The sequence below is a fragment of the Tupaia chinensis genome, unplaced genomic scaffold, assembly GCF_000334495.1.
Source record: "Tupaia chinensis unplaced genomic scaffold, TupChi_1.0 Scaffold000139_1, whole genome shotgun sequence".
Taxonomy (NCBI): domain Eukaryota; kingdom Metazoa; phylum Chordata; class Mammalia; order Scandentia; family Tupaiidae; genus Tupaia; species Tupaia belangeri.
The window spans coordinates 2,752,294-2,764,507 of record NW_006159609.1 but is presented as its reverse complement, the minus strand read 5'-3'; the positions used below and the strand labels follow the sequence as shown (position 1 = coordinate 2,764,507).

At 37.4% G+C, this 12,214-nt stretch overlaps 1 protein-coding gene across 6 annotated transcripts in view; it reads left to right on the top strand.

Moving 5' to 3' along the window:
• CCDC83 (coiled-coil domain containing 83) overlaps positions 1-12,214 on the top strand; it is a 56,800-nt gene that overhangs the window by 26,984 nt on the left and 17,602 nt on the right. For 5 of the 6 annotated variants that reach the window (XM_006144928.3, XM_006144927.3, XM_014586437.2 and 2 more), the window contains 4 exons: positions 1,422-1,584; positions 5,192-5,359; positions 7,326-7,417; positions 11,707-11,775. In XM_006144928.3, the coding sequence (XP_006144990.1) occupies positions 1,422-1,584; positions 5,192-5,359; positions 7,326-7,417; positions 11,707-11,775 (492 nt within the window). The remainder of the gene's footprint in view (positions 1-1,421; positions 1,585-5,191; positions 5,360-7,325; positions 7,418-11,706; positions 11,776-12,214) is intronic. The other variant, XM_006144931.3, reaches the window with a different exon arrangement.

Genomic DNA, 12,214 nt, shown 5'->3' with positions numbered 1-12,214 from the left:
GTCTCGCTCTAAATATATATATATATATATATATATATATATATATAAGTATTTGTTATTGTCTGTTTTCCCAAACAGATCCCAACCTCCCAGTTAGCTAGGAGTACACGCACAAACCACCACACATGACATGATTAGGTTGGGTCAGGATCCAAACCCAGGCCTTCTCTGTGTAGCTCCAGTATCACACAGCAGTGTCCTACTACCTGCACCTCCATGGCTGGTCATGTGCTCATTTTTTAATCAGGTTGTCTTTTTGCTGCTGAGTTGTTTGAGTTGCTTATATATTCTGGTACTAACCCCTTGTCAGATATATCATTTGCAAATATTTTCTCCCATTCTGTGGGTTGTTTCTTTACCTTATTGTTTTCTTTGCTATGCAAAACTTTTTAGTTTGATATCATTTTATTTATCTATTTTTCCTTTTGTTCTCTGAGATTTTGAGATTTTATTATTTTATTCAAAAAGTCTTTGCCCATATCAATGTCCTGAAGCATTTTCCCTATGTTTCTGTCTAGTAGTTTGTTTTTTTTTTTTCAGAATTCTTTTACTTATTTTATTTGTTATTATTTTTAAGTATACCAGAGAAAGGGAAAGTGAGAAAGCAAGCTGCCAGATCTGGAACTTGAATTGCTGGGAGTCTAGCACTTTAACTACTACACCACCTGCCAGCCTCAGTAGTTTATGTTTTTAATTTTGCTATAGGGCACATGTGCTCATGAGAGAGGGAGAAAAATGAAAAAACAAGTTGCCAGGTTTGGGACTCAAACCACAGTTGGCCATGTGAGAGTTTAGTACCTTAACCACCACACTACCTGCTTGTTCCCTCACCTCCATCTTCACACTGTCTTTTCTGTGTGTCTTTGTGTTTTTATATGGCATTAAATTTTTAAAATTTATTTATTCATTTATTTTAATTTTATCAGAGAGAGACAGAGAAAGTAAGAAAGCAAGCCACCAGGTCCAGGCCTCAAACCATAGTCAGCCATGTGGGAGTGTCCAGCACCTTAACAATCACATCACCTGCTGGTGGTCTCCTCATGTTGCATATTAATAAAGGATACCAGTCATTGGATATGAGATGACTTCATCTTAACTAATTATATTTTAATGACTATTTATAAATACAGTCACATTCTGAGGGTCTTGGCTGGCACAAGTTTTGGGGGTCCACTAATACTATTTTTAAATTTATTTTCTTAGTGATTGCCTCAGGGGTCCAGTTAAAATCTTAAATTATAGCAATCTAGTTCGGATCTATTTTATTTTGACTCTTCCATGATTTATAAGCTCTTAGAGATATTAAGAGTTATTTCATTACATATTTTTCTTACTTTGCAAGCCTCAATGTGTGAGTCTGTTTTGATGAAAAGCAATGTGAATAGTTAAGCAGATGTTAAATATGGTTGATTTCATGACAGAATAGGCGCTTAAAGGAGGAGCAAAATTGGCACATACGGAACCTGCTTAAGGAACTGAGTGAAGAGAAAACAGAAGGATTACCAGTTGTAACAAGAGAGGATGTAGAAGAAGCAATGAAGGAAAAATGGAAGTTCGAAAGAGACCAGGAACAAAATTTGAAAGGTGATTTAGGAACTTAGAAAATTATCATTAAATTGTATTGGTTATATCTTGAATATATTAATGCTTTTGTTTTCCACTATGTTCAAAATACTGTGGGTTGATTTCAAATGACATCATTACCACCATAGCCACAAACACATGTCGGTAAATGAATAGGACAGGAAATAACAAGGTGGGCAGAGTTGCTGAAGCCAAGTGGAGAGAAGGAATAAGAGCAGTGATCAGAAACAAAGACAGATATGGGCTGGCCCCTGGCTTGGTGGTGAAAGGAACCAGATCCCACATGGCCAACCACAGTCCAAGTACTTGGCAGCTTAGGAAATACATCAGGCACATGTGCTTGCATGCCCCAAACCCAACAGTATGGAGAAATGGAAGAAAAGAGATTGCAGAGTAGTCACACTCCACCAGGAGGTGCTTTCTCCCCCTCACTGTCTCTGTCTCTGACAAGCACAAGTGCCCTCTATTAAAATTAAAAAGAAAAATAGAGGAAGAAAATGTATCTGACTCAAAATCAGACAGTATCTTCTTTCCATTGTGAACTTGTTCTTATGAAATTCTGCTGGGTAATTTCATTGACTTCAGCCTCAGTTTAAATTTGGAAATGATAAGGTGAATATAACAATGAAACATTTTTTTCCTCAATATATCTAAGAAAGCTAAGCTCCCTATTTAGATGGGGGTGGGGAGGGGTTAGAGTTGGAAAAGAGGAAGTTAGGAAGACATCAATAGAAATGGTGCTAGGTGCAGGTGATGAAAGACTCAGAACATACTCTTGCAGTGGGCTTAGGAAATATCGTGGTCCTGGGCTTAAGTCATATACAGTTTTACACATGCATTTCTTAAATCCCTATCCCTTCATCCTAAAATTGCTAAGATTTCTACAACCACTTTTGCCAGAACCTCTATAAATATCATCTCTGCTAGGAAGCTGGAAAACATGGGGAAAACTTGGGCCCTGTCAGGAAGCAGTACCAGAAGCTTGGAGACAGAACAAAAGACTAGATTTTCCTGGATGTCTCCAAATATGGTAAAGAGCTTACTTAACCTAAGCACTTTGCACAAAGCAGGCACTCCAGTTAATAGATATTTGTTGTTTTAAGTGAAACAGTCTCCAAAACCAAACATCAATAGGCAAGCTTCATTTTTAGACATCTCCAAAACTGCTTCTATCTGTCTTTACTGGCAGTAGTGAGGTCATGAGGTATTAAATAGTGTATGCTGAAGGAACACTCTCCGAGAGAGTTCTATTTATGTTTGGAAGTAAGTCCTTTGAGATGGTAGTGAGATCCCAAATGGTACTCAGACATGCTTCACTAAACTGCCATCTAAGGGGAATGAGCCCAGTGAGTTGAGGGGTGCTTTTTATAGATGTGTATATCATACAAGACTAGTCAAGTCGAGTGAGCACAAGAGAAGAGAGCTGGGTATGCATGATGGCCCAAGGAAGAAAGAAGCCTACAGATGCCAAGGAAGACAGTGAAGACAGAAATGTCTGGAAAGAATTTCAGAATTGAGTTACATTCCAAGGAGTTGCTTTCATCTTGTTTTGTTAGAGCAGCTGCTGCTGCTTTATTCAGCAGCTTGTTATGATGCAGAACCTCAGGCCTCATCCAAACTGACTGAATTCTGACAATATCCCGGGGAACTCCTATACACAGTAAGGCCTGAGAAGTACTGCTGTAACTCTTTTCTTCCAACTTCCAGTTAGAGGTCTTTGAGTTGCAAGGATAAAAAATCCAGTTCAGACTAGCCTAAGCATAAAGGAGATACTGATTTTTGTGTATAACCAAACCACAGAAAGGGCAAAGTGTTACTAACCTGGGTCAGGGCAGGGCCTCACATGCTATTAGATCTCAGGTTTTTTGTTTTTGTTTTAATTTATGTATGTTATTTAGAAGGGAAAAGAAAGGTATTCTAAGGAAGTAGAACAGCCACAACATTTAACTTTCCTCCAAAATCCTCAGTGATATCTTCCAACTTTCCCCTCAAACATTGAATGTGGCACAGGGCTGAGATAGTAGCAGTCTGCTCAAAGGACAGGACAGCTGCCCATGGGGGAATATAGTAGTAGCAGTAATTGTTCAGGACTAGCTGGTGGCATGGTGCTTGCATCCCACATGGCCAACTAGTGATTAAAAAACATACTAGGTTCTTGTGTATGCATCCCCAGAGTTACAAAAAGAGAAACAGAAGACAAATCAACATGACTGTTCCCTATAGGGATTGCTTTTCTTACTTTTCCTCTCTTTCAGTGACTCATGCCCTCTGGCAATTTTTTTAAAGTTGTTTAATGACAATAACTAAGCACCATTTGTTAAGAGATTCAAAACATATTATCTTATTTACATCTCTGGAGAAAAGATGTGTCCAAGTCATTGTGTATCACTGGATTGGAGAACATTCCTTTGGTCTGATTAGAATGTTTCGTTCATTCAATAAGCATTTATTCTTTTTTTAATTTTTTTGAGATATTTTTGCTATAGGGCTCTTGTGTTCACTAGAAAGACAGAAAGTGAGAAATCACCCTCCTGGGGGTATAGCTATGCCTCAATCCGTTCTCTTCCATTCTCTTCTTGGGATCTTGGGCATGCATGTACAGACGCCCAGTGTGCATTTTATGCTCCCAGGTCCAGAACTTAATCCATGGTTAACTACATGGGAATTCAGCAACATAACTATTATGCCATCTGCTGGTCCCTCAATAAATATTTATTGAGCACCAAATAATTGCCATGCTCTGTGCTATGTTTTAAGTAGACAGAGATGTAAAAGATGTGATTTTGCCCTCATGGAGCTCTCAGTCAAGTTGGTGTATGGTAGTGAGCCAGATATACATTAAGTTCATTGTACTTGTTTCTTTGTAATGCTTCATCATTAAAAATATCTAATGACTTGATACTCAGACCTGAAGATTGAACAGAACATTATGTTTAGCAAATGTTCCAGAGCAAACTAAAAATAAATTTATATAATTGAGATAGCTCAATATCTGCTTATTTAACTGGGGAGCTAATCGTTGACTCTGAAGTCTTATTAAGTGGGGAGTAGGAAAAGACATGTCAGTGTGTTGATCACAGACTACCATTTCACACAAGGACAGTTCAATGAGAGTCTACTGGCTCTCCCTATAGCAAAATTTTTAAAAAAAGAAAATACCCACAAACAAAATGGATACCAAGGAACTGGGAAAGACAAGTTGAAATCACTTTTGTTCAAGGAATAATGGCCAGAAAAATGACAATTTGCTAATAAAGAATATATATGATACAATATGTTGTACAAAACAGAACCCTTATTAAGCTACCATGGGAATAATTTAATCTGTGAGTTCCTGGCATATGGATTAACTGTCTATTCCATCATTCAATCATAGCCTCAAACTACACATCTACTTCATAATTGCAAGTTTAATTATATTTAGATTTTGAATCATGAAGGAAAGATAAACAATAGTTAAATAATTTGGATTGCCCTAAATTGTAGATATAAAATAGTATTTATAAATTAACTATATCAGACCTTAACTTCATAAAACCAAATTGCAATATATAATGGTTACAAGGACAGTAGGAATGACTGGGTGTCTTGTTTTTCTTTTCAACAGACATGCGCATGAAAATAACTAGTGCTGAAAAGCTATTTCTTGAGAAGCTTAGTGAAAAGGAATATTGGGAAGACTATAAGAATGTAGGGAGTGAACAACATGCTAAACTCATTACCTCCTTACAGAATGACATCAATACAGTTAAAGAGAACGCAAAAAAAATGTCAGGTCAGTTGTAACAAAACTAGTTCAATACAAAATCTTTAAGACGGCATACATTTGGTGACAGAAAAAGAAAATGAGTACTCCCCAAATCCTCCATTACTCTGTTGTTAGCACAAACAGCTGTGGGTCTAAGGGTAAAGGCAGAGGAAGGAAGAAGAAAAATGATCCCAGGACCACCTATGAAACAGAGGAGGAGAAGTAAAGGGATAGGAGATGGTAGAGAAATTCTGCCACCAACTGACCTCAAGAAAGAAGGGTCAGGGACTAGCAGTTGGTGTAATGGCTATGTTGCTGGACTCCCATGTAGCCAACCACGGTTCGAGTCCCAGACCAGGTGGCTTAAACTCATGCTGGGCACATGTGCATGCGTGCCCAAGATCCCGAGGGGAGAATGGAAGAGAAGGAATTGCCATGTGACCGTCCCCCTGGGGGTTGATTTCTCACTTTCTGTATTTCTGTCTCTCTCTGTCTTTCTGGCGAGCACACATGCCCTATAGCAAAAAAAAAAAAAAAGAAAAAAGAAAGAAATAAAAAGAAAGAAGCATCATTCAGTGAGTGGTATCTGTTTTTGCTACCACACTTGGGACAATTCCACCAAAGTAGCAGGTTGCTGGGGTCAGATTGTATTAAAAAGAGAATACAAGTGAGGCAAAATAAGACAACTTAGCCAGACTAGTCAACCAGAATCAGGAAAAAAGCTGAAGTAAATTAATTTGTAGTCAGAAAAGTTGGAAAACAAATGCAGGGTCTAGGACTTGAACTAGAGTGGAACATGTAGAGTCCAATACCTTAACCTCCACACTACCTACTGGCACTCCCTATAGCAAAATAAAAAAAAAAAAAAAACCTACAAACAAATGACTAATGGGGAAATATTTTCAATTTATATCACAGAGAATTAATCTTAAAATGTAAATAATTTCACATGATAGAAAAAAGGAGTGAAGAATGTGAAGAAATGGTTGACAGAAAAGGAAATTCACACAGCTTTTGGACTTATGCACCCCAGCCTTTGACAGGTCAGAGTAGAGGAATGTCTTCTGTGGACCTGTTAGGCAAGAGAGCTGGAGTTTAGCCACATTTAATCTTGCCTGAGATGGAGACTGCAATGCACATGCCATGTCCCAACAAAAAACATGATGCCTGTGTGTGTGTGTGGTGGGGGGAGTTTGAGAGCCATGAGACAAAGGGAGCATAGGATGAAGAATCACTCACATTACCCACATCACCTTTGGACAGCCTTTTTGGCTGAGCTCACCTTTTCTTTCCTTTTTTTATTTTTTAGCCATAGGGTACCTGTGCTCACGAGAGAGAGAGAAAATGAGAAATTACTCCCCAGAAGAAGGGCCATGCTGCAATTTCTTCTCCTCCATTCAGGATTTTGGGCACACATGTATGTATACCTGGCATGATTTTCAAGCTACTGGGTCCAGGACTTGAACTTCAGTCAGCCATGTTGGAAGCCACCTTAACCACTGTGCCACTTACTGGTTCTTCTCTGGCTCATCATAAGGATGGGTCTGCTGACTTTCTACTCCTCACTCAGTTCTTCTCATTTTGCCTTTCCTATTGAGGGATATGCATGTCAAGAATATTGGAAATCTAGTTAGATGGTGTCAGATATGCAGGATGCTACTCAATCAAATAATAAACTCTTTGGATTTCTGTTGCAGAATCAATAAATTGTATGGTCGTATGTACTTACATGTTCAGAATTTTCCCTTTGGAGAAATAATCTTTTGAAAATAAAAACATTTTTGGAAGAGAGATCTTATACCAATTCAGTTATAGTTAGAAATTATTGGAGCATTTCTTCTAATTGGAAGAACTAGATACTTTTTAATATCTAGTAAATTTGGGGTGGGGAGATATAGAAAGAAGAGACAAGAGTAATGAAAGAGAAAGTTTACTAATATCATACTTTTACCTAGGATCAGCCTGGTTAAAGCTTCTCATTTTCTTTTTAAAGAACATTATAAAATCACTCTGGAAGATGCCAGAAAGAAAATAAATAGAGAAACTTTGTTGCAGCTGGACCAAAGGAAGGCATGGGCCACTCAGGTATATTTTAGCTTTCTTAAAAATAAAACTTTTTCCCCTATGTATCCTTTAAAAAAAAATGCCAGAGGGCACATGCATGTGAATAGGAGAGAGAGATAGAGACACACACAGAGAGAGAAAGCACCTGTCAATGGGACCTGGTCATACTAAGTTCTTTTTTCCCCCAATTTTCCATCCTGCCAGGATTCTGAGCACATGTATATGTATGCCTGGTATCGTTTTCAAGCTGCCAGTGTCAGAATTCAAACCCTAGTTGGCTGTGTGGGATCCAGCTTCCTGTGCACAGCACTTAATTGCTTCGCTAAAGGCCTGACTATTCTCCTATTTTTTTCTTGTGATTTATTTGCATGGAAAAATACATCATGACTTTCCCAACAACCTAATATTATAGTGGTCAAGAACTTGTGTTCTGGGCCACCTCGTGTAGCACAGTAGTTAAGTGCTGTGCACTGGAAACTAGAGTCCATGTGGCCAACCACAGATTGAATCCTGACCTGATTGGCTTGAAAAACATGGCTGGCGCATGTGCATGACAGAATAGAGAAATGGAAGAAAAAGGATTGTGGTGTGACACACTCTGTTGGAGGAAGGGGGTGCTTTCTCTCTCTTTGTGGTGAACACATACACTCTCTGGCAATTAAAAATTAAAAAAAAAAAAAGCAACTTGAGTTCTAAAGTTAAGTAGTTTGAGTTTAAATCATGGCCCTTGAAATTGTTACTTAATTTTTCTGGGCTTCTGATCCTAATCTATAAAATGAGGACAGTAATATTACTGATCTTAATCTTCACAGTGTGAAGATTAAATGAGATCATTTAAGTTACACAGTCACAAGGAACAAAAGCTCAGTAAATAATTCTTTATTTATTTTATTTAGAGAGAGATTTTTGCTATAGAGTGTGTGGGTTCACCAGAGAGACAGAGAGAGACAGAGAGACAGAAAGTGAGAAATCGACCCCTAGGGAGATGGGAACACTGCAATCCCTTTTCCTTTATTCTCCTCTCAGGACCTTGGGAACGCATACACATGAGCCCTGCATAAGTTTTAAGCCACTGGGTCTGGGACGTGAACCACAGTTGACTACATGGGAGTCCCGCGACATAACCACTATGCAATCTGCTGGTCCCTAATTATTTATTTTTTATAACAATAATGGCTATAACAAAATATAAAAATAAAAGTTTTAGATGAATTATACAATAGAATAAACTATAATTGTCCTAAAAATTACTTTCTTATAAATCCAATCCTAAAAGAATATATTCTATGTTGCTGGAACTTTAAAAATTTGGGACATCAGATGGTTTTTGAGATACAAATCCCAATCTTATGTTTTCTAATTTCTTTGTTTTATAAAATGTATGTGAACTCTTTTTTTTAATAGTCTTTATCTTCAAACCATCTCCTAAATCAGTGAGACCACTGTAAGATTGTCTCTTTAACTGGGACATCTTTTCTTCAGAATCATAAACTTCTAGTTATTTTGTTTGATTGTTTGTTTATTTGTTTTAGTTTTAGCTACAGGGTACATGCACTCGCCAAAAAGAGAGAGAAGAGAGAGATCAATTCCCCCCCCCCCAAGGGGGCATGGCCACACTACAATCCTTTCTCCTCCATTTTTCCGTCAGGATTTTGGGCGTGCATGCACACATGCCTGGCATGATTTTCAAGCCACTGGGTATGGGACTTGAACCACACAGCTGGCCATGTGGGATTCAGCACATTAATCATCATGCCACCTTCTGGCCCTAAACATCTAGTCCTTTTTAAAGTTCTTAACTGAATTTCAGTTGCTACTGTTCGTTGCATCTTTGTTCATTTGTTCTTTCAATGTTACCCTCTGCATGATTTTTATTGATTTGTACAAATGCAGGGGATTATGTAGAACTGATCAATGATTGCCACCCAGTTATTTTGTGACTGAAGCTAAATAGATGGTAAAATCAACCATTAAGTGATCTGATCATAATTAAGATAATTTAAAATGCACATATTGAGCAAATAAACATATAATCTTAAGCATATATCATGTGGTTCATTCCAGATACTCTTCTAAGCATTTTACATTTAAGGCTCTTAGTAATCTTTTAAAATGTAGGGACTTACTGATGAAGAGACTGAGACACAGAGAAATTTTTGTGACTTGGCCTGAGTGAGCAAATCAGAATTGAGAATTCAAGAGGTCTCCTTCAAACCACTGCTCATTATCATTCCACTTTGTTCTGCATAATGCTGAATACTCACATTGATTGAATTTTCCTCATTTTAGCTGTCTTGATGTATAGTTCAGCTTTCTGTAATCCAATGCTGCATGACCTTAGCTACATGTTGAAGTTACCTGAGACATGTTTTAGCCCAGGTGGTGCCTTGGGCCCACCCATAGAAATGCTAATACAACTGTCCTAGGCTGTTGCTAGGTCTTCTATTTTTTCCTCAGATTTTTAAAAAAATAATTATTATTTATTCAGTTTTATTCATATTTTATTTTATTTTATTTTACTTTAAACTTGCTACAGGGCATGTGCACTCACCAGACAGAGACAGAGAGAAAAAGTGAGAAAGCAAGCTGTGGTTGGCCATATAGGAGTCCAGCACCCTAATCACCACACCACCTGTTGGCCCCATTTTTCAGATTTTTGTAAAGCTTCCAGGAGATTCTAATGTATAGCTAAGGTTGAAGTCATTGCTTCATTGTTAGTGAGTAAACCATTATAAAACTGCTTCAGTTAGGAGCTATAGCCTGTGTTTGTTCAAATGAAATTCTGTGTTGGAGGAAACTAGAAGTACTAGTATTAGCTAGAGTATAAAAAAAGTATGTTTCTTAGGAAATATACATCCACTCTTAGTTTAATAAACATGATATAAAGAAATAAATTTATTATAAATCTTCTAAATTTATCCTTAATAAATAACTACTAGAGTCTGGGAATGATGGGAGTTGGGGAAGATGGAATAGAGGGATGTTGATGAACAGAAATAAAACTGTCAATAGAAAAAAAAATTACCCTTTGTCAGCATCTGCCCTCGGGGCTTTGTCCTGTGAAGAAAAGAATTAGAGTAAAGAAAGAAGACGCAGAAGCAGAAATGCAGGTGAACACAGACAAGCTGTGCTGAGTGTCTTTGTTTATACATTTTACCAGGCACAGTGAACTGTTTATAAGCTTTCAAAGATGTGGTGGAAGTTATACAGTTAGAGATAAAGACTTCTAGTGCAGACATTTTTTGACCTTGTTACTATCATGTGTGATCCTATTATGCATCATAGGTCAAAACAGTTTACTTACACTGGTCCTGTGTGACTTTGAGGAAGGCTGTCTGAGTATGCATCAAAGAGGATAATATGTAAGCCATAAACATTATATAGAACAGGCATTGCATGACCTAGCCAGGGTCAGGATGTTTCTTGTACCCCAAAGATTTTTTCCAAGGAGCCCCTGGTATCTAAAGCATGAGTCAGCTGGCTCAAGTGAGTATTTAACAAGACATGCAGATAATTGCTACATACTGCCACACTGCATACTCTTACAACACTTAACATACTTTTAAATTATTTCTGTCCATGCTTATGATCCAGAATATTTTTCTTAATTTCTCTTCACTTGTTTATGTCCTTCCATTAGTAAATACTGAATTTGTAATATAGTATACATCTACAAGCATCTCACAGAGAAATACAATCTGTCATCCACTATAAAATTCTTTTGGGTAAAACTATAAATATTTAGGTAAATGAAAATGAATTTATGAACCTACTGACAAAGTAAGGCTTTTCCTGTTTTGTCTGAAATGCCTTTCTTCAGGAAACTGTCTAGTTACAGCCTTACCCTAAAGTCACTTGCTACTATGCTTATAGATAGATGTATTGTTATTACTGACATGTAGAACTTTTTCAAACTAAAAAGATAGTATTGTAATCTATTTGTAGTTATGTCGTCTGCTGGATAGGTCTATGACTATAAATTTGAATGATCACTGCAGCTTATCCACCTTATTTGTGAAGCTCACCTAATGATGATTCTCCCATGCCAGTGAGAGTCAGTCACAACGGAAGTCAAATGAATGAATGCTACACTTGGTCCAGTCCCCTAGAAACCTTGATTAGACAGTGAAAATGAGCTAAAACAAAACAGTAGGATAGTAAAAAAAAGAACAACTGAACCAAAAATTCTTAGGTATATTCTCAAAGTAATTGTAAAACAAATACTTCAAAATGAATAATCCAATAAACTGACTGCACATCACCATTGCTAAAATTACAGGTAACTCCTTAATACAGAAACTTTTTTTCAGAATGCTGTAAGGTTCATTGACAAGGGCAGTTATCGAGAGATCCAGGAGAATGACTGGCTAAAAAAAGAGGTAAGTGGAATTTAGCAAAATAAACAATTTTTCCTTTCTCATAGTTTTGAACTGGAAATTACTTTTATTTCTGAATTGAAGTCATGGGAAAAGCATGAAACTATGACCGAGATAAAATGAAATTCAAGTGGAGTACTAATCTTATTACAAGTTGTTACTCAACAAATGCCATAAATAATCTCAATAATAACCAGAAACAGTTTTGGGACGTACAGTTCATACACTGTACTCAACTGTGCAAAGCTCTTTATGTCCTCAAACTGGTCTGGTTTCCCTCATGAGCCCATTTCCTCCAGGGTAATGGGGGCAAGGCTAAAGGACATTCTATCACATTCTCTGCTGATTTAAGTTGCCTCTTCCAGAGGACATGATCTCCCTTGAATAAGTACTCAGCATTTTAGATTTCCTTTTTTCCCCTGACTCTCACCCAGGATAGACC